This window comes from Lethenteron reissneri, chromosome 26 (assembly GCF_015708825.2).
Source record: "Lethenteron reissneri isolate LAM-NWPU_2019-01 chromosome 26, ASM1570882v1, whole genome shotgun sequence".
Classification (NCBI taxonomy): Eukaryota; Metazoa; Chordata; class Hyperoartia; order Petromyzontiformes; family Petromyzontidae; genus Lethenteron; species Lethenteron reissneri.
Window position 1 is genome coordinate 6,456,750 of NC_083804.1, and position 23,463 is coordinate 6,480,212.

At 49.1% G+C, this 23,463-nt stretch overlaps 1 protein-coding gene across 4 annotated transcripts in view; it reads right to left on the reverse strand.

Moving 5' to 3' along the window:
- Nucleotides 1-23,463, reverse strand: part of LOC133347558 (cytohesin-1) — a 63,576-nt gene that overhangs the window by 12,179 nt on the left and 27,934 nt on the right. For all 4 annotated transcript variants that reach the window (XM_061559928.1, XM_061559927.1, XM_061559929.1 and 1 more), the window contains 6 exons: nt 12,022-12,104; nt 10,310-10,374; nt 9,468-9,534; nt 5,729-5,847; nt 1,886-1,966; nt 1,537-1,649 (listed from right to left, as the gene is read on the reverse strand). In XM_061559928.1, the coding sequence (XP_061415912.1) occupies nt 1,537-1,649; nt 1,886-1,966; nt 5,729-5,847; nt 9,468-9,534; nt 10,310-10,374; nt 12,022-12,104 (528 nt within the window). The remainder of the gene's footprint in view (nt 1-1,536; nt 1,650-1,885; nt 1,967-5,728; nt 5,848-9,467; nt 9,535-10,309; nt 10,375-12,021; nt 12,105-23,463) is intronic.

Genomic DNA, 23,463 nt, shown 5'->3' on the forward strand with positions numbered 1-23,463 from the left:
CCATCAGTGGCGTGGCAATTGCTGCGGAAATAAAAATGCACTATTCGGCTGGACACGATGATGCCCATAAGCCCTTTGTGCAATTAAGCACTCCCAGAAGGCCGTGGGGCTGTGAGGTTGTGTTAAAACCACTTTTAATTGCTATGTCGGGAAATGGATGTAGAAACAGATATATACAAAGGGGATGTATTGTCTGCTTAGATATTTTGTTACTTATAGTCCCTGCAAAGGTGCTCATGATTATCTTGTAAACAAGGCAATTGAGCAAAAATGCGGCAGTGACACATGCTATCCAACGAGAACAAGTCAGACTTGCAATGCTTTGGTGTCTCTCAGAGAGTTTTCAAGGTTAGCCTCTGCCAAGGTGCATTCTGAATGTTCTTGATGGAGCACTCTACCCGCTAAGCTAATTAAAACAACTCAATTCGTTAAGCGAGTGCAGTGAATTCACCTTGCGATGGGCAGAACCAATTTAAGCACTTTTCACGATTGCATCATTAATTACACAAAGGGGATTGTGCGTAGCAAACCACAAAGTGTTAATTATGTTATCGAGAGGCTTTGAGGATGGGGCAGATTGCAGCGTGTTGTGACGCTCCCACCTGCAGGGCTATGAGGTTGACATGGCACTAGAGCCATAGGTTGCTGACGTGTCTGTGTGGATTTTCCCTGGATTCTCTAGTTTCCTATCCCATGCCAGATATTCAGGGAGGATTTGCTGGATGAGAAAATGCATCATTATTACTCCAACTACTACCACTATTCAGAACAAAGAATCGAAAGGCTCTTAACGCGAGCTCACCGATATAAAACACGTCTCATTGTTACTCTACGGCGGGGTTCTGCAGCCACATCTGGCCTGAGAAGGCTCTAGAATTGGCCTAAAAGGCTTTGGCCTGCCGAGTGACATACCAAGACATAACGAGATACAGATGACTCGAGTGAAAGAGAATTAAAGAAACGGCAATTCGTGAAATGAGGGCACTTAAAATAAGACAGACCTGGAGACAATAGACACGGATTAAGCAGCCACATACACCGGGAGTTAGGACACCACAAACCCGTGTGATGTCACAACGTCTGTTTACGCGACACCTTGACATCACGTGGGCCGCCGGCACATGGTATTATGTGGCCCTGCTGGAAACTAAAGTAAAACAATTATTGCGATGCAGGAGAGCAATCATGTTGCTCGTAAGCGGTGTGTGTGGGTGTGTATGCGGTAGTGTTGCGCTTAGTGCGCTGCGCTAGGAACCTGGCGACCCGGGTTAGATTCTCGCTCACAGCCAAGTGACAACTATGTGAACTGGTCTTGGACCTCCTCCTCTCTTAGGTCGACTCCGCTTCAAATGAGTACCTGGTGTGGTGTGTAAACATCGCCACTGGGGAGACAAAGGCGGTCGGGCGTGGTGCTGGCCACCTGCCTCCACGTGTGCCGTGCTGGCCTTCATTAGGTGCTGGCTAACAGCACCTGCCCCAACACTCTGTTAAGGCTACACGGGGGACCGATGTCTTTGTGCGTCACCTGGCCCTCACCGGTCGACTGGAACACGCCCGCGTTGCACTGGCAGTAGCGCGTGGCAAACGCCTCCATCATGCGGTCGATCTTCTGCGCCTCTCCGGGCAACCGGAAGCTCCACAGGAATTGCCTGCCAAGGGCACCCACAAGGAGCTCTAAGGACGGACGCTGCTGACCGAGCTGGATTTTTTTATTATTATTGACAAGGCAAAATTACACGGATAAAACGGGACACTGCGCTGGTGCTTATCCGCATTAGGTTTGTGACAAAGTTCACCCCCCGACCAACAGCGGCGAGCAAAAAGAAAGGTAGTGTGCAAAACAAACAAAGAATGAATTCGTGAACGTGCAGTGGGATGCCTTTACCTTAGCGCCTGCACCAGGTTGAGGTTGGCAAACTCGTGGAGCTCCACGAAGGCGTGCAGTACCTGGATGTTGAAGTCATCCCTGTGGGAGAAGGCGAAGGTCAAACGCGAGCCGTCCCACGTGCGAACGCAACGGCCCATTTACTTCGAGAGCCAATTCGTAATTCGGCGGGGAAGTTCAGGGTCAAGAGGTTATCTCATAGCCATTGGTGACACAACACTTCAGAATTGTTTCCGTCCTTCTGCCTTATCCTGCCTGTCAGCACCTGACATTCAAGATCTCACCACGACGACGAACAGGGCTTCAGGTCTTGCTTTGTTTGTTGACCTCTAGGGTACCTGTTGTAAATTCTTGTCTCGGTAATATTGTGCAAATGTGCCCCTTCCTCCTGATTACATCTACAATTCCTTATTCCTCAAAATGGTCTATTACTGCTCTGCGACAGCTCCTCAATGTCACCAGATAACATGACCCAAGTTTGTATCATGACATAATGGGGCCAGAAATAATTCCATAAATGCCAATTTGTAATCCTATAAGATCCATTTCAAGAGGTCACTGGGGGTGGTGGGGGGGGGGTAATGTTCCAACGATGTATCTAAAAATGTGCACGAATTATGTATATTCTTATTCATTTGAAAAACAAAATGCAATCATTTACAAAATAACTTAAAATGTAAATATACAGTACTTCACGTATCATTGCGTTTCTAATTACAAAACAAACGTTGGGTCAACATCTGAATTCTCTTTTCTAAACTAGCTTTTAATGAGCATTACATTAATAAATAGACTGTAAATGACGAGTTTAATATTTAATGCTCATTATTAAACTGATAGTATTAACGGTGTGTTTACCATATATTATAACAGGATGGGACGAAGTGGTGTTGCTGTGGTTCGCGCACTGCGCTACGAACCCATTAACCCGAGTTTGATTCTCGGTCACTGCTAACATCAGTGGCATGATATCTAAACCAGTCACCAACCCACATTAACTAGTGTGGTAAAGTAAGGACCGAATAACCCTCACGACCGACACGGCCTGGTGATATGAAATGATATACAGCTTCACGTGTGATTTGAACAACATGCATTCTCAAACATTCGCTCAATGAATACGACCAATTTAAGTCAACTACGCTCTACTGTATACGTATATAACCACCCCACGCCGGATGAGGAAGCAACCGGCCACAAAACGAGCGAGATCGGTGAATGTAAAACGGAGTGTGCCGGGAGTTACGTCATTTTAAGACCGCATCGTGGATTGCCAAGTAAACAATGTGCACCTATCGTTGATCGTTTATCCAAACCAGAGACACAGGAACGCAGAATAGGGAATAAATTTCCGGTCCTGTGCCCAAGAGGAAACGCAAATGTAAATATCATAATTTTACCATTAGCCTTCCTTCCCATCTCCAGATCATTCTCAAGACCAGGATGTCCACTCAGCTGCTGGCTAATGACAAAGGATTCATGTGGTTTTCTCTGGCTTTAGATGCGCGTATGTGTGTGTGTGTGCATTATGCGTGCATGTATGAATTATGATACTTTGAGCAGAGGTCTGGATATGCAGTGACCGATCAATCAATGTCAGCGTTTGTAAATGGCAGACTCTCCGGAAATTGCAAAAAAAAATAAAATCCACGGTCATACTTACGATAAGTGCATACACATTATATGTGCATTGTGCACGATGGCATATGTCGGTAAATCGCACACATAGTTCAGCATGTTTTGTTTTGCATGTCCCTGCATTGTTATGGCGCATGGGCGGTTTTGCTTTTGATATGTTTGGGAACGACACGTACTCACGATGTTGTACATGTGCTGTGATTCGCATTATTTATACATGCAGACAAGCATTGATGCAAGGATATAAGCAAATATGCATTGCAAATGCTTGGTACATAATACAGTTCAAATCGACATCACTGCTCAACTAGGGAAAAAATCAGGAAAGACTTATGCACCATTTTTTTAAGTCAATAATTAAATTAGACATTTATTTTAAATCAAGTAAATTTTAATATGTTTTTATTATTAACAAAGGCATATCCAAAGGTTTTTTCGAATCAATGACACAATGGTGTCGAACACCATTCTTTAAACATCAGCATGTACTGTAGTTTCTTTTTTTTAGGCTTACAGGAAATAATTTTGATCACATGACTCATCGCATTTTTCCCATTTGAGCAGCAGAGTTGATTTTTTCTTTATTTTGCAACAAGCAACAAGCGGAACTGACTCGAGGAAAAGGAACTTGGCTTAACCAAATCAAAAATGTTCCAAACATGAAACCTAACTGAGGCTTGCCCCCCCCCCCCACCCCCATTAATATATTACATATCTTCAGAGCTCTGCAGCTCACTCCACCTTTCTGGCCTCTCTGTGTTGTGAAGGACCATTGCCTGAAACGTCACCTATTATAAAACTTTCTTTAAAAGGCCACATTGTTATTGGTAATTTGTGTCTCTAGATCATTGAAGAGATAATTGACCACTTTTTTTTTTTAATAAAGCAACAAAATATCAAGATATCTTAGATTTGTTAACAAGTATGTAGGATGTGTATCGCAGGCTGTCTGGATACGAGTTTTAAGTTTTACGTTCTGGGGAAAAAAAAAGACTGAAAATCACCGTTAGACATGCCGCTGTTGCCTAGTCACTTCACTGCGGTGGCAGCAAAACATCGGAGTGACGTTGCTGTGATGCAGTTGAAGCCATCACGTGGAATGAGCTAAAGATCCCAAGATACAAGGGGTCTATATACTCTAACCAGGATTGTATTTACCAGGTGCTTATCACCAAATCACCCGGAAATTCATTCTATCTCAACAAATCCCAGAAGTTAAGCTGGAATAAGCCTGAATATTGGTGGGTTGAGCAACCACCACCATGCATAAAATGTATTACAGGCTATGAGGATATGTTTTGGGCTGTAGAGGCACCAATTTTCAGTTGTTCTATACAACAGTATTATTTACTGTACATGAAAATTCTGTCCAAGTCATACTAACCAGTCATTGTAAATCTTTCTTATTTTTGTCTCGACTTGAGCTAGTCACACCGAGAAATTCGTAGTGTGGGTCACGTCCATGCAATGAACACGACCCATTCAAATCCCACAGTGAAGCAAAGTGGCCAGGGTGGTGCCTCTGGGGTCACAGCATTGAGCCAGCACCGCCGAGTTCCCCGTGTTGAATCTGGGTTTTCCAAATCACGTGTGCGTGCTTAAACCGGGTTCTGAAGTGCATTAAGTTGACAGTCTTAGCCCCAATCGCCAATGACTGCACACTAACAAATGCTAAATTAGATTTCTATACTTTATTTGGGAAAAATTCCAGCTCCAAGACTTAAACCAAAAAGTCATGATTGTGTATTAATTATTTGTCCTCGTACTAGGACCTGTAAGATCAGTCGCTCGCCAGCATGCATTTAAGCAAAGCCTGCCTCTGCTGCCTCTACTCTTTCGAAAACTAGTCTAGAATATATTCTTAGGTTTTTTCGGTAAAGTCACGTAGGTAAAAAATGAAAATTTAAATTAATAAAATAAAAATCACGACGTTTCGGAGGCAACACAAGCTTCCGTCTTCAGGTGTTGCCTCCGAAACGTCATGATTTTAATTTTATTTTTATTTATTTACTTTTATTAATTTAAATTTAAATGTTTTACCTACGTGACTTTACCGAAAAAACCTAAGAATATGAATCCTTGCAGTCACGAAAGCTTCAAATCTAGAATAGTCTAGAATATACTTAAAATAGCTATTGTAATCATTTAGCCGATTTGGTTGTTTTGGAGGCCCCGAGGCCTGTGTGAACCACAAACCAGCCTCACCTTTCTCCAAGGTATTCCCCAATGGCCGTCTTGTTGAGGCCTTCCCCCTTGTAGAGGAACTGCGCGATATCCTCGGGCGTGTTCTTCAGAAGCTCGTTTTCTGTCAGGAACTTAATTCCCTGTGGAAAAAAAACCAATAACAGTTTGCCAAAGCATTTTGTTTATAGATCATCTTTCCAGGCATTAATCGTGAACAACTTCAATAATCCTGCGTAGGTTATCTGTTGTTGTACTGTACAGGTTGCACTGCACGTTGTGCCAGATGTAGCACTCCACATACTTGGAGCTTCTTCAGGCACTGCAATAATCAGTTCCTGAAAGGAGCTTCCAACCACATGGGAGAGCGAAACATCAGACATCGTAACCAACAAAATGCATCGGAGAACTACAACAATACCAATAAACAATGGAAATAAAAACAAAAGCAACTGCTAATCATATCCCTTCATTTGCATGAACGTGTCGTTGTCGAAGGGCAGACGGCACGATTTTAAGAGATCATCATTTTCGGCGTTTCCAAACACTGTATAAAATCGACCCACCACGTCGGACAGCCAAATGGAAAAAACCAACCAAGCAGCCATCATCAATCAGCACAGCGAGCCACCTCCAGAGGGACACCCCGACCGGTCTTGAAACCCTCAAGACATTCACGCCGCAGCGAATAATACAGCTGCGCAGACGACACAGCATCCGAATTGATGAGAGTTTTGATTGATTTATAAAAAGAACGGGGGAAAGCGGATGAGCAGCATGCATGCCAAAGGGCCGATTTAATTGCGCTTGGCAGGTTGTCTGAAATCTGACGAGTCCTCCCTCATTTGTGCGCGAGCTGCTGGGCGCTTTCGAAGGGCTTTTCCGGCATTCAATAGAGGCCAGGCGGCTTCCACACACTCAGATAATTGGTCGTATCGATGTTAGAATGTGCCAGGGCTTTTATCAAGCCAGAGCAGTCCTGATAGCAAACCCATTCCGTCATTTGGCTAATGCAGAGAATCAGGCAGTGCCAATTCTCCCGAGGACCACGGCTGACGCCAATAAAGAAAAAGGAGAGTTCGCTTGCAAACAGCAGACCGTATCATTTAACACAAGGGAAGACACGGCTAAGCAAGTGGAAATATGTAACATGTACGAGGGCCACGTGGTGGGCAGAAGAGGGCAATGCATCACATTTCATTGACTGCGTTCAACCTACCCAACACTGACCAGCAGTGGCGTTTGACATGACACTGTGTTGTTCCCAAACATCCTATAAGGCTTCACGAAAAAATAAACACCGCTTTGTGGGAATTCAAAAGTAATTGTCTCATGTAAACTGCCAGAGCATCGCGCAAGTTCTGCCACAGGCTTAGGGTTGGTAGATCGGAGGCACCCAAAACTCCTTCTTTGAGCTAGGGGAGGCACCGTCTTAAATAAATAGAAAATATCGGCACAGTGCAACAGAACGTGCACCCACAAGCCACATTCCCCTTTTCCACTGGCTAACTCAAGTGGGTGGTTTTGCTAGGTATTATTTGCAATGCCGAGCTAGAACCAAAACCAGGAAAATCTGGCCTCACAAGACATATATAAATCTGGCTTGGGGCCAAGTAGGGCCAGGGGCCCTGGTCAATGGGGTATCAGAATCAGAAAATTTCTTGATAATGGAAGAATCCGATGAGCTAGAAAAGCTCTCTTTTCACACATGTCCAGTAGGGGCAGGTAAGAACATTACAACAATAAACAATACAAAAACACAACAGAATTGCAAAGTACAAGAAAGGTAAACAAATGACCCAAACATACTAATACAACTAAACCATCCCCATCCTACCAGGCAAAGCTCACGGAGGTAAGAACTTATTTTTCAAAAGCGACCTGGCCACAAATGATAGCTCAACAAAGTGGCTTCACATTTGGACATTTATAGCAGCAAATTAATCTAAATAATTTCAACACACGTCTCTAAATGTGGAGTGGGAATAAAAACAAGTGCCCGCGGCGCCACACGGGGCTGACTTCGCCGCACAGCCCTGGTCCAGCTCAGTTGTATGGAGGGAAAATTGGTAAAATAAATATAACAATGGTGGTTCTGTGCCACTTAAAAATCCACACTCCCACGAGCGATTTCTGCAGCTGAAAGCTCCTCATGCCAGAATATTAAGAGCTTTTGGTGAATATTTCTTCATTTGAACATAATCCTCCTTCAACTTAAGGCTACATTTCTATTGCTTGTGTCATATTTAGAGCTTTTTGGATATAAAAAAAAGTAATCTCCATACATAAGTCTCCCTCAAGTATGAAGACTGACCGAGGTCAAGAATGTATTTGAAAGCCACACAAGGCACTTCTCAGAAGAGCAAAATCACTGTCTATAACGATAGCACGACAACACCAAGGACGATGGCAGCCTTCCTCATGCAGCCTTGAGAACAGATGCTTGTTGAGGTTGCGAATGTTACATATCAAAGAGGAAAATGTAGTTCATCATTCCACACTGGTGTCACAGTGATAACAATACTTTAAAGGGATTTAAGGGCAGCACATTTCGCCCCCCGCCCCCCCCCCCCCCCCCCCCCCCGTTGAGATGAGACGAGAAGTCCTATTAAGGTCACTGCTTATCAAAGTCCTGGAGGCTCAACACAGGAGGATGAGGCTGTCTGGAAGGGAATAAATAAATAACTCCCTTTCCCATCTCGACACTGCCACGGGAATAAGCAAACGGCTTCCATCTCAAAGACCGCAACGGCATTCACGAGCATAAAGGGGCCGTGTGTTAACGGGACCTTGGTGCATCCAAGCTATCGCACAGCTGCTGCCGATTACAGACGAAGGAAACGGCACAACACGCGCGCGTTTTTCCGGTAAGAAACCATAAAGGCGCATCCCCAACCCGCTCCCCCCCCCCCCCCCCGATGCTCCTATGCGTGCAATTTTATCTGCTTGCACGGGAAAGCCATTCTCCTCGCCCCTCCGGGGGACTGGCTCCAACACGCACTGCCCCACAGCGTGGGGCGAGCGCGGAAGAAAGAGAAAGGGAAAAAAATAAAGCCCGACCGCTACTCGCGATGACCCCAGAAGCCATAACGCTGCGGCCATAGATGGCGTGTGCCTGAAAGAGTGCCCTGGAAAAATGGCAATCAGCACGATGCGCATCAAGATTCCCAATACGTTATGAGAGCAAAAGTCGTCAACAGCAGGCAGAACAGCAAGTAGGTTGCCGACATGTGTAGAGATTTTTAGCATTATCATGGGTTCTTTTTTTTGTTCAGGCACTGCGTGACACCCATTTACTCTGCTTTGCACATTTTTATATCGATGTGTCCATTAGCAGCATTGGTGATTACTGTCATAAATGAACTTCTGAACTGTGAGTGAAAGTATAAGTTACGTACAGTTTACACAAGTTGCATCGCAAACGCTCATTAAAAACAGAACTGGCCAAGCAGCTAAAGCAGGATCCCTGTACATAACAGAGCCTCAAGGGTTAATTACTATTGCACCAATTTTCGCAAAAAGGATTCAATGGAACCGAGAGACAGGCCACGGGATTTTTCACAGTAGTGGTGGACCTGTGCAAGGAGTGTACGTGCTGTTTACAGGATTACGCGTCACCCAGCATGCGACCGACTGATATATCCAAAGCAGACAAGTCTTGGGGCAATGTCTTTTGCCCTCGGCATTCATGCATGCTCACGCGCACCGACATAAAACACCATCAAAATACAATAGAAATCGGACAATGCATGCCGAAATGTACCTTTTTAGGATCCATGTTAAATTTCTTCCTCCCCATGGACATTTGTTTATTCCTTTGCACGATTTTGCTGTACAAAGTTGGAGGGAGGGGGGGGGGGTTTGGGTGGATGCAGAGGCAGATGGTCAGAACAAAAAATGTTTCGTATCGCCGCTTTAAATCCATAACATCATTGCAGCACATCGATTTCAGACCAACCCCCAATAAGGTTTTCTGACAGGCCATCCTGTAGCATGGCCTTTGATCAAATCACTCGGAATGCGCCAAATCTTTGTCAGATCTCAGTAGCTAAGCTCGTCTGAGCCCGAATAAGTGGTCGGATGGGCGACCGCCACGCACAGCAGGATGTTATAGGCTGCTTTGCGGCTCTGGTGGGTTGCGGAAGGTAGTGCAACAAAAAAAATCCATTGTTGGACCGTAATCTACGCTTGCACGTTGATGCTCCCTACCTTCAACAACCCGCACTAACCAGTGTGGTGAAATACGATCAAATAACCTTCACACGACACGCACAGCGCGAGGAGGCCCTCATCCAGCAGTAGATTGATGAAAGGGCTGTACAGTTACATTCTGCAGCCGTCTCAAGGACAACTAAATAAGAGCAATATGACCATTACATGTTCATATGTTCACATATCAGTGTCAGTTTAGAATATGCAAGCTCCACATTACACGACTGTGCTTAGGAAAAATCGCACAGAGTTCCTAGGATATACATTCACTCACAATGCCCATCATCATAATCCCGAGGACATTAAAAACAATCGTGACCATGCGGCATTACCACACAACCACTGCTATTAAACGTGGAAGTCCGTTAGCGAGCGACGCGTGCATAGAGGTACCTCTCCTCGGCATTGTCCAGGCTCTCGATCTCGGTCATCACGTCCGATATTTCGTCTTTGAGCCTCTGAAACGGGCGCACGTCACGCGACGTCAACAGCTTCACCGCACAACAACACGAAAGCACGCGTCCATTTCACGCTTTGCGTCTCCGACACGGTAGAACGGGCACCGGAGTTGGGAGGCGGGAGGGGGGGGTGGAAGAGGGGATGTTACCCGGACTGGGGCTGACCCAGTGACGCCTTAGCCGTGAGATTGCGAGCCACCGCCACCGCCGCCGCCGCCGCCGCCAATGTGCTGTGACGCGGCCGCCCACGCCGCGTGCCCCGGTGTCGACAAACTCATTATGCGGCCACGACTCCGGATAGCGGGGAGGTGTGACGTGCGGCTCCGCGGTCCACTCCTCGAGCTCTCCAGCCACGAGAGCACTCCGAATTTACCAATGTATATAGTGGGGTGGAGCAATGGGCTGTCAACCTAGTGGTCCGAGTTCGATTCCGGGTCACCAAAAGAATGAGTGTTGCGCGAATAATTCGATTCACGTGTCGCGAGGGCGGGCATCGATTAAAATTGATTAATTCTAGACTTGAAGCTTTCGTGACTGCAAGGAATCATATTCTTAGGTGTTTTCGGTAAAGTCACGTAGGTAAAACATCAAAATTAATAAAAATAATAAAATAAAAATAAAGATCACGACGTTTCGGAGGCAACACAAGTCTCCGTCCGAAACGTCGTGATCTTTATTTTTATTTTATTATTTTTATTAATTTTGATGTTTTACCTACGTGACTTTACCGAAAACACCTAAGAATATAAAATTGATTAACTGATGCATTGTTACAAAGTGCATTCTTTAATTTACTTCTGCCATGTATTACGATGCTTTTTGAGTCGGATTATAGTATTTTTTCCCCAATTCACGTTACATTTGTTCATAAGGAGGGCGATGGCAGTGCACAGCAGTTTGTGCAACCTAGTGACCCCGGTTCATTGACCAGTGTTGTGAAGAATGACATTTGGGAAAAAAAATCAACGAGGAAACATTCACCGTTACATTGCAACGGTTACGTAACATCCGATTACAACTGCAAACCTGTGATAAGGCCCATTCCAGCTCCGATAACAGTTCGACCGTGAAAAAACACATCACAGGCCCAATGCACGTGGTTGTTGTTGATGGTTGTAATAGTAGCAGTCGTGGTGAAGCAGCTCCGTCCAATATTTAAATGGAAGAACAACAAAGAAGCCAACTGTTTCCTCCGAATTTTAATGTTTTCAATGAAACTCGGCACCATATGCCTCTTTAACAGATGTAAAAACGGAGCAGGGTTGTTAATTTTTTGTTTCTGTGAGCAATGATTGCATGCACTTTTTTTTTTAAACAACACATGGTTTGTCGCACACATTGTGAAATTTAACAATATAAAAATATAAAGTCTGTGCGTGCGTGTTCTTTTGTCTGTACCATGCGCTGACTGATGAGTCCTGTCACTCGTGTCTGATGGATGCTGCTCGACAAATCACATTCGAACGCGTCGTGCGGGATTGAACATTGGCACACGTGCCAAATCGGTTCAGTCTCTACAAAAAAAATGCAACTGGATTCAATTGTCAATTGGGAGCTTTATAATATCGATTGGACCTCAAAATGTGATTTTTTTGGGGGGGCGACCTAAAACGTAACATGTGGAGGAATTGCCCCGAATTACCGCACCTGAATGTCGACCACGAGCTCCTGCTTGCGTCGGCGAATGCTGGCCAACTCCTCCTGCTCCTCCTCCGTCAGGTCGGGTGGCACTGCAAGGGAGAGGGGGGCGGCACAAATGACGTGTGGACGATCAGCCGACGGAGTTGACAAACGATACAAATATAGCAATACAGGGCGATCCATTTACAGACACCACACTAAAATATTAGGGAGAACTCGAGGACATTTTTTATTTATTTCAAAAACCCTCTACATGTCTCCCACCACTCAATAAACTTGTTAAATCCTTTACTACTCTTCTGTTAAGTAAGAAAGTTATTACAAACCAGTGAGGTATATATAAATGTATTGCCCCGTAAATTGTTCGCAGAGCCAGAAGACACAAGTCGGGCTATATGGCCGTTGGGCAAAAAGAGGTGTTAGTGAGAGTGCGATAATTTATTTACAACCCTTTTGTCTCTCCACTGCTAGATGAAGACCTCCCCACACTATCAGGTGTGTGGGTTGTTTGACCATTCTTAACCACGTTGGTTAACGGTAAAGGAGGTTGGGTCCAAGGACCGGTTGAGATGTCGCTTGCCACCGATGTTATCCGAGGCCAGGAGTTGAACTCAGGTGTGGCCTAGTTTATAGTGCAGTGCGTGAACCACTGCACCACTACCTGCTCCATCTGTCAGTGTCAGGTTGTGTAGGGCACTAAAGGCACATCTTGTGACTAGCGATGGCACACGCCTGCAGCCAGAGGCACTGCACTCCGTGTCAGCGTGACATGGATACAGCAACGGTTCTGCAGACTTTGTAAGTCTGGCAAGTGAGCAACGGCATCCTATAAATACCCCAAATTGCCTTTTAGCTGCCGTTTAATTGCATGTCAAATGTACAATCCCACTTGTCTATCCACTGCTGGATGAGCATCTCCCCGATGTCGTGCATGTAATTTGATCGTACTTCACCACAAATGGTTAGTCCGGGTTTGGTGTAGGCTGGGAGCACAGATGTGTGAGCATAGAAGTACAGTACAACAATTGCTTTTGCTGCACTGCCCTCTCCTGCCCACTCCGTAGCTCACGCGACAAGCCTGTTCATGCTCTGTGGGTCATCCATTCCAAGCAATCTCGAGGCTCAACGCTGCTGAGCTTCCTCCTGCCAAATTGTCAGACGCAGGCGCTCCGTACACAGATGCCGCCATCGTACAATCCACCTCCCTAGCCAAGGGTTTGCAAAGCCAGACCCGTCTGTCACAGTCGTGCCCGCACGTTTTTTTTTTTCAGGCTTTATTTACTACACACCTGCCGTCCGTGCACCTTCTGCCACGATCGATCGACAGACGAGTAAACAGACCATTGTTGGGGTAAGAAAAACACCAAATTGGTGGCAGACAAAGCAATTTGCAACAACAAAAATCAAATATAGCTCATGTGGAATACACAGAGACAGTTTCTTTCGAACTGCTTCTTGTGTTCAGTTTGCTGTGCTTTCCCCCCACACCTCCAATTAAGCGCGGTTTGGCCACGTACGGTACGAAAGAAGTTCAACGCGCATACATAGTGGTTGCGCATTAAGGGCACCCGTCACAGGCAGCTGAATGCCACGTGAATGCTGATCTCATTCATAATGAAAGCATCGAAGGCAGTGAGTGTAACGCAGTCAGAAGTGAACGTTTGGCGGTTTATGCTCCCAACAAGTTGGCAGGCACAGCACGATGTGTGGCGGAGGGTACAGAGCGACCACAAGGTGCCATTTCACCGGGGGAGGTCGGACACAAGAACCACCTTTCGTTCTAGATTTGAAGCTTTCGTGACTGCAAGGATTCATACTCTTAGGTTTTTTCGGTAAAGTCACGTAGGTAAAACAATTAAATTAAAAATTACTAAAAGCATTAATAGAAATGAAATAAAATAATAAATCACGATGTTTCGGAGGCAACACAAGTCTCCGTCATCAGGTGGGACCGTCACAGCCAGATTTGCTGTATCACTTGATAGAGCAAACTGTGACTTGATGCAGCAAATCTGGCTGTGACGGTCCCACCTGATGACGGAGACTTGTGTTGCCTCCGAAACGTCGCGATTTATTATTTTATTTCATTTCTATTATTACTTTTAGTAATTTTTAATTTTATTTTTTTACCTACGTGACTTTACCGAAAAAACCCAAGAGTATATATAACCACCTTTCGCTCTCCCCTTCTGCTTGTGAACACCAAACGGAACTACGACGGCCACGAAGAAGCAGCTGGTCGTCACGGCAACATTCACAACCTCGCAAAAATCCACGAGCGTCATGTTGCCCACGACCGGACCGTGAAGCCGGCGCCGCCACCGCCACCGCTCGGGTCTAAAACCAGAAATTCAACACCAGAGTAGGCACTTTGAATACTGACACAAGGGCCCTCCTTTCACGAGGATCGCCATCGAGGGAACACACTCCCGCGTGATGATGCAGCTTTCTGCATCTTTAATGTGTTGTGTCATAGCCCGTGGAGGTAAATTATCATGCAAACACCGGCGCTCTCTCACTTGTAGCAGTGAAGCAGCAACGAGCCTGCCTCTGTAAAACAACCCAGTTCAAATGTTGTTAAAAATAGAGACCTTTGTTAATTCACTGCTGGATGAAGGCGTCTCCACACCATGTCCATGATGGGGGTTTTTGCTTGACAGAAACCATTAGCAACCCACAATGACCAGTTGTCCTGAAGTGTGGTTAAACAACCCACACAACTGACACTGTGTGGGGAGGATTTACAATCGGGCAGTGAATTGACAAAGAGCTCTACATTATTATGAAAATTACGTTTAGATAATGTTTACACACAGTGGTGGATATTCCACTTTCACACAGCGAGGTCAAGTCTACCTAAAGTACAACGAGTGACTGGCCACACAGGAGGTAGTCATTTTATTCACCCCAGAGCGATGATTGATCAAGGTGACCCACCATCCCTCCGGACTTGGAACTGAATGCAAGACACTTCCGATCGAGAATTGATCGCTCTGCCAACAACGGCGAGCACAGTATCCTGTTAATCTGCGATAATTCCGGATTCAGCAAATAAAATAACGAGTGCGCCCGACAGCTCATTAGGCAGTCACGAGGTTCACAATCTGCTGTGCACACCGTGTCCGCAGCCCACACAAAAGACGCTCTGTGCAAAGTGATGCAGATCTGTAAGGCCTTTGGATTTCAAATCTTGCACAGTCGGCTTGTTTTTAAACCCAAGAAGTATCCTTTTTCGATATCAGCGAGTAACGAGTGGGAAACATTTACCTAGCTTTGTGTGTGCACGTGTTTGACCGCTCACAGCACTTGCCAACTGTTTATGTAGGATACATGGGGATCTGTGTATTTGTATGCTGGGATATGTGGGAGGCAGTGGGTGCAGTGGTGAGCCTACTGTGCTACGAATCTTGCAGAGTTAAATTCCTGGCCAAGGCTAACCATCAGAGGAGCGATATATGAATTGGTCCTGAACCTCCCCCAATTAATTCCACCCAAGCTCCCTACCCTGCCCGATTTCCCACCCATTTAACGCTTGTTCTCGGCGAGTAAAAAATAAATACAATGCAAAGTGTGCAGTTTTGGTTCCATAAAGGCCAAATTTTGCTTTCAGAATTATTCATTTCAAGTAAAATTCTAGGTGTACATATATATTTATATATACACACAGAAACATTCCAAGAACGTATATATATATGTGAAGTGTTCTTGAAGACGCGTGGACAACGGGGTAAGGCACACGTATTTATTTGCACAATGTCTTTACAATACTGGAGGGATGTATCGGCCCCCTCACCCGTACAACTGGGAATTCACCCCTAGCTAGCCTTCCTAGCTGAGTCCTCCGCTAACGGGCTAGGGGAGGCTGTCTGGCCCGACACTGGTTAGTCGGGCTACGGTACCCGGAATCCCAGAGGTCTGACTCTGGTTCCGGGACCACGCCACTGGCTCCAGCCTGCACTGCCCTTACAAGGGCGGCGTCCCAGGGGGAGTCCAGGGCCTATCTGGCCGGTCTTCTCTCTTCCCTTAACTACACTAAGACTGAGCCCCGAGCTCTCTGGCTCAACCCTTTTTATACCCCCCTAGAGGATCGAAACCCCCCTCACGCCGTCCAGTACGGACGTCGTTGCGGGCACCACCCCTTGTGCTCACGGAGTCCCCGCCCACTGTGTTTGTTATCCGTTAGCCCCTATGCAAAACAGCCCTACACAAACAGCCCCTCTGTAACAGCCCTACATCACCCCCCCCTGTACAGCTCGCAGCCGTCCCGGCTGCAACAACTTTAATAAAGGCTGTTTAACCCCTGGATACCCGCGTGTGCCTTAAAAAACGTTTTTAACGCTAACATGAAGGAACCAACAGCAACAACGACAACAACAACAACAATGACAACAACAAAACCCACAACCCCGAAGGGAACAATCCGACGCACCCCCCCCTGAATAAATACGAATACCGTAAGAGTGACGCATATATACAGGTTAAGCAGGGAACTCGCAACACACATGCAACACAACACAAAAAAAATGTGCTAGGAGCTCCCCACCGACGCAGCACCACGCAACCGTACGTAAGAGAGAAGAAGAAAAAAATGTTCGTCCAATGCGCTATAAGAGTCTGCGCATTTTTGCGCGTGTCCTTGCTGCAGGCCCGTCACACGGGGCAATCCCGGGTGGCGAACCCGCCGGTGGCGGTTGTTCGTTTTGTATAGAGTCCGCGTCTGACGTCGCGGGAACCGCGGCGTCCCTTGCAGCAGCAGGTGGGTGCGGGCTCGTCAGTCCCGATGCACCTGGAGGTGGCACGGCCGGCAAGGCATTAGGTGAGCGCGGTGGAGACGGAGCTAGTGAGTCGGTCGACCCCCCACACGTCTGGCCACGCATGTGTGAAGTGGGTTTGTGTACCGCGACGAAAGGTTTCAACCGAGAGGGGTGCACGAACCATCGCCGCTTCCCCCAACGAATGCGCACGCACTGTGGTCGCAAGACCTCGACCACTTCCACAGGGCCCCGCCACGGCCGCGCCAACTTAGGGGAGGTGGCCAGGGGTACTTGGGGACAGTGCAACCATGCCCTGTCCCCCGGTTTCCACTGTATTACATGCGCCCGACCCAGCCTGAGGCGCTCGTTCGCCTTTTGACGGAGGTCCGAGTTCAACCTCGCAGCATCCCGCGCCTCTGTTAATTTAGCCAGATTAAATTTGACGTGGTCAGCCAATTTAGTTTTTCCTTGCGGGTCGGGGATCTGCAGCTGGGCGCGAACAGGCGGGTCGGGTTCGCGACCGTACATAAGGAAAAAGGGGGAAAATCCCGTAGCTGCATGGGGTGCCATCCGGTATGCCGCCAAGACCCCCTGAATATGCAGGTCCCAATCAGTCTGAGAATCTGAGACCTGCTGTGCCATCATAGACGAAATGGTGCGATGCAGGCGCTCGACCATTCCGTCTGTCTGTGGGTGATACGGGGAGGTCCGAATTTTCTTTGTGCCTAAGAGGTCACAGACTTGTTTAAGCAATTTGCTTGAAAAATTTCTACCCTGGTCGGTCAGCAGCCGTTCCGGAGCACCTTTGTCCAGGACGTATCCCTGAACAAAGGCGTCCACGATGGCTGCTGCCGACTGGTTGGCAAGGGGCCAGGCCATGGGCCAGCGCGTAAAATACTCGACTCCTGTCAGCAAATACCTATTGCCCCTGGGGGTGGCGGGAAATGGGCCCAAGATGTCCAGCGCGACAAGCTCATTTATTCTGGACACCTTGATTGATTGTAAAGGCGGGTTAGACTCCCGTGCCGGCGGTTTCCGTTGCGCACACCGCGGGCATGAATTCAAAAGATCCCCAACATCCTTCGTCATACCAGGCCAAAAAAAATCTAGTTGTATCAGTGCAAGGGTCTTTAGAGTCCCCAGATGTAACAGGCGCTCATGCGCGGCCCACACCACTTTGCCTCGCAACTCCGAAGGGACGACCAGCCGATGTCGCTGCGATTTCGCGTCCCAATGCATGAGCAGACCCTGTACCATTTCCCATGCACCCGAATCACCTTTCACCCGGCCAGCACCCCCGACGCGACGACGCCACCCGAGGAGGGAGGTATCCTCCATTTGGAGGCGCCCCCACTCAGTGACGGGCAACCCCAACAGGGAATCCCTTCCCTGTTGTTCGATCGAATTATCAGGCAGTGGTTCGTCGTCGTCGGTGGCTGCCAGGATCGGAACCGATGCGTCCCCTGAAGGTCTGCAACGTCCCGACCCCAGGAGGCATGCACATTCCGAGGTGGTTGGCATGCGTGACAGAGCGTCCGCGTTGGTATGGCGAACGCCCTTACGGTAAGTGGTCTCAAAATCAAAATCCTGGAGGACCTCCAACCATCGAGACAACTGTCCCGATGGTTGTTGAACCCGCAGGGCATACTGTAGTGCCGCATGATCTGTGCGGACGGTGAAATGCCGACCGTACAGATATGGGCGATACTGTTGGATGAAAAAAACAATTGCCAACAGTTCTCTACGGGTGACACAATATCTCTGCTCCGCAGGAGACAACACCCGACTACCGTATGCGACCACCCGTTCAACGCCATCAACCACCTGGGAAAGCACACCCCCAATACCCGTGTTGCTCGCATCGGTGTCGAGCAAAAAGGGCTTCGAAAAATCAGGGTAGATCAAGGGAGGGGCTTTCACCAGGGCGTCCCGAAGGGAGCGGAACGCAGCCTCCTCCTCTTGACCCCAGTGGAACCGAACCCCTTTAGATGTTAAAGCGTGCAGGGGTTTAGCAATTGTCGCAAAATCAGCAACAAACCGTCGATAATACGACGCGAACCCAATGAAACTCCTGACCTCTCCCACCGAGGTGGGAGTCGGCCAGGAGCTGACACACTGCGTTTTGGCGGGATCGGTAGCAATACCTGAGCGTCCCACGATGTGCCCCAAATAACGCACCGAATCACGCAACAAATGGCATTTTTGGGGCTTGAATTTCAAATTAGCAGCCCGCATCTTTAGGAAAACCGCCCGCAACCTCTGGAGATGTTCATCAAAGGTTTTTCCAAAGACGATAACGTCATCCAAATAAATGAGGCACGACTCCCATTGCAGTCCAGCCAAAACCAATTCCATTAAACGCTGGAAAGTTGCCGGCGCTGAGTGTAAGCCCATCGGCAACCGGTTGAATTGAAACAAGCCGTGCGGTGTACGAAAAGCAGTTTTAGGCTTTGACTCATCATCCAGAGGAAGCTGCCAGAATCCCGAAAGTAAATCGAGTGTGGAAAAGAATCGCGCTCCCGCCAAGGCGTCAAGCGATTCATCCATCCGAGGGAGCGGGTATGCGTCGGCAACCGAAATTTTATTAAGACGCCGGAAGTCAACGCAAAACCGCAACGAACCGTCCTGCTTTTTAACCAGGACGATCGGCGCTCCCCAAGGGCTGGTGGAAGGAGAAATGATGTCCGCGGCCAACATGTCATCAACAGCCGATTTGACATGGTCCTTTTCGGCGGGACTCAACCGAAACGGATTTTGGCGAATTGGCGCGCTGTCACCCGTGTCAATATGGTGACGCAGCAAGTGAGTGCAACCCAAATCATATTTATTTCGACTAAAAACGTCGGAAAATTCTCGCAGTAGCGTTTTAAGTTGTTGACGCTCTGAATCGGACAGGTCCGTCGATCCCGCACAAAGCGCCTCGAGCCACCCTTCATCGCCGTCCGAATGCGGTCGCGACGCAGGGACAGTGTTGACGCAATTTACGGCGGGTTCCTCACACGGCACCGGCGTTGCGTGAGCAAGCACGGTCCCCTGTGGGATCACCACCGTCCGCGAGCCCACATTAAGGACCGCGATGAAGGGTTCACCATCCCCTCTCACTATGGTCTGGGCCGGTAGTAAGTCAGGTCCACTAACCCCGGCCCTAGACGGTCCCAACAGTACCCCTTGTGCCCCAGCACCCTTAACGAGGGGCCGCCGAAGTTTCAAGGGTACCAGCATTTGCGTCCCCGGAGGAACGCGTACCGTTCTTTCCACGAGCGCCGGCACCGTCGCGAACGCCGTCCGAGTCGCAACCGGCGATGGCAGAAACGCCATGCGTCTGCCCGATGGAAGCTCTATGCACCCCTGGTCGATCAAAATTACAATCGGCATTTTGGCCAGGAAGTCCGTCCCCAGCAGGCACGGAACCGCCAGCGAGGAAGAAACAAAAATCGGCCCAGACAATTTTATTTCCCCGATGCAAATTTGGGCACGAATTTGTCCGATGATGCCAAGTGAGCCCCCGTTAGCCGCATAGAATGGTATGTTAACTGGCATCAAGGGACGACTCCGGACGGGGAGAATATTATAAATTAATTCCGAAATAATAGTCGCCGATGCTCCCGTATCGACCAGGATGCGCACTTCAACCCCGTCGATATACCCCACAACGGCCGACGACCCCGACGATGCGGCAACCACACGATCGGCCAGCACGGACCACTGGCCGGGTTCGATATGGGTACCCGGAGTGGTGCGTGATGGTGCGATGGTGCGTGATACCGGCCCCCCTCTCGTCGCGGTGTTTGAGTGCGTGACGGGTGTGTGTGTGGGCCAAACGTGTGGGGTGCCGCGACTCGCCGGTTTTTGATGGTGGAGCTTGGGATGAGGCCCGTCGTCCCGGTGAGGTGTCGTCCCGCGCTGACGAGGAGAGCGGCACCCCGAGGCGACGTGGCCCCGGACGCCGCAGTTAAAGCACCGCGGGAGCGACGTCGGAGGTGACGAATGGTCGGAACGGCCCGACCCGTCCTGGCCCGGCCGTGCACTCGTCGTCTGTTGCCGTCGGTGGTCGACGGCGTAGAGTTCCTCCGTCGGAAGGGTGGCTGCAGCCACCGCACGCCCCGCCGATGCCCTGCTGGCTTTTCGCCGGAGCGACAGGAGGTTTGCGTGGAGGAGCCGCGCCGCCTGGAGCGATGTCATTTCCGCGTCCTCCTGTGCGACGACAGCGATGTCAAGATCGTCAGCCAGGAGGAGTATTTTCTCCGTCACCATAGCGTCGATGCCGTCGTCATCCATACGGGGGAAGGCCGACTTGGCCAACGCCAGGAGGCTCGTTCGGTACGCCAGGGGCGACTCCTTTTCTCCCCGCTTGCGGTCGTAGAACTCCTGTCTACATTCCGCCGATGGTCCGTAGACCCCTCCCAGCAGCTGCAGCGCCATTGGTAACGTAGAGCGCCTTTCCTTCGGTGCCGATGTTAGAGCGGCAAGCGCGTCGCCGTCCAGGAGCGCCGGCAGGGCGTTGAGAGCTTCTGCGTCTGTCCATTTAGCCATTTCTTGGTGGGCGAGGAAGCGTCTTCGGAAGCCGCTCCAGTCGCCCTCTGCGCCCACGAATTCTTTAAGCGGGGGCAGCCTTTGATGCAGCGCAGCAGTTGCCGTGGAGTCCCCTGGGCTGCTGTCTCCCCGACCCGGCTGCGTCTCGGCGCGAACGGCAGATGGCATCGCCTGTCGCAGCTTTGATGACGCGCCCTCCTCCGTCGTTGATGCGGCAGCCCCAGCGCGGCCGATGTCGGACCCCAGGTTGAGGTTGGCCACGCCCCTAGCGGTCGCCGCGTCGATGGCGGGAAATTCAAAATTTGAATCTTCAGAAATGGCGGGAAGGCGCTCCGGACGCCGGTTCCCCTCGCCCCGCGGTGGACCACCAGCCCCCAGCCGTGTGATGTTCTCCAGCGTAGCGGCAGCGGCGTAGAGCAGTTCCGCCAGCCTCTCGTGAGCCAGCCTCAGGTGGTCTGTCCGCTGCTCCTCTTCATGGCGACGCTCCGGCAAGAACGCGTCCGGCCCCGGCTGCACGTCGTCTTGTTGAGCCATCTCGGGCTCGACAATTTCGGCGGCGTCTTCCATTTGCTGTTCCCTGGCTCGAGCTGTTTGGCGCGTGTCCATGTTCTTGGTTCTTCTGACGCCAGATGAAGTGTTCTTGAAGACGCGTGGACAACGGGGTAAGGCACACGTATTTATTTGCACAATGTCTTTACAATACTGGAGGGATGTATCGGCCCCCTCACCCGTACAACTGGGAATTCACCCCTAGCTAGCCTTCCTAGCTGAGTCCTCCGCTAACGGGCTAGGGGAGGCTGTCTGGCCCGACACTGGTTAGTCGGGCTACGGTACCCGGAATCCCAGAGGTCTGACTCTGGTTCCGGGACCACGCCACTGGCTCCAGCCTGCACTGCCCTTACAAGGGCGGCGTCCCAGGGGGAGTCCAGGGCCTATCTGGCCGGTCTTCTCTCTTCCCTTAACTACACTAAGACTGAGCCCCGAGCTCTCTGGCTCAACCCTTTTTATACCCCCCTAGAGGATCGAAACCCCCCTCACGCCGTCCAGTACGGACGTCGTTGCGGGCACCACCCCGTGTGCTCACGGAGTCCCCGCCCACTGTGTTTGTTATCCGTTAGCCCCTATGCAAAACAGCCCTACACAAACAGCCCCTCTGTAACAGCCCTACATATGCACACACACAAACTGGCATTAATATATTTTTGATAGCTGCGACAACAATGCATCTAAATTTGCTGCAGCCTCCCTTTGTCAGGCTCCAAGCAGGCCACTACTGTTCAAAGGATAATTGGCGTAGAAATATAAACACTGTACCCACGTAAGTGAGCTAAGGTGCAACTCACTGCACATTGAGTTCATACTTACATTGGCCAGCGAGCCGTAATCTACATGACCAGCGATCCGCAACGTTCCAGCGGCATTTGTGTCAAGGCGCTTCTATTCAGGAGATGCACAATGTAGAAAATCCCTGTTCACTGGGAGGATATTATAGCACCCGAGATGGCGATGGAACACCGGGGGTTGTGATCAAACGGTCCGAGCCGGCGATTGCATCCCAACTACCACCACGAGATCAGAGATCGTCCTCGCCACGATCACGCCGGCACGGCTCCTGTGGCTTAAATTGCACGATGACGAGCGTTGTTCTGGCGATCCCCGTGGACGGAGGATTACCGTTATCACGACGGCACACTAGCCGATGGAGTGCGAGGGAGGGCAAGATGAGCAATGTCGGCTCAAATTCTTTCGCACTGCTGCCTTACCGCGCATCGCGTCGTTTCCACACATCGCACGATGAAGCATGCGCCCCTTCGCTAATGTTCGGGATAAAATGGTGATTTAAATCACATGACAACTCGCGTATTACAGCGACTATAAAAAAAAATAAGAACACATTCATACCAGCGTAGTTAATCGAATATCTATATATATAAAATGTTGTCTCACAATCGATTATGGAATCGATGATTAATTACAAAAGCAATGGAATCAATAATTAAATCCAGTTCCATTTTAGTCACGATCAAACCGATTGGCACGTGCGAACGGCCTCCCCAAACAATGTCAGTTATGGGGGGGAGGGGTGTTTGACCATACTTCACCATGCTAGTCCAGGGGGGTTTATGTCCACCCCCACACTTAAAGGTCACGAGTGGTGTAA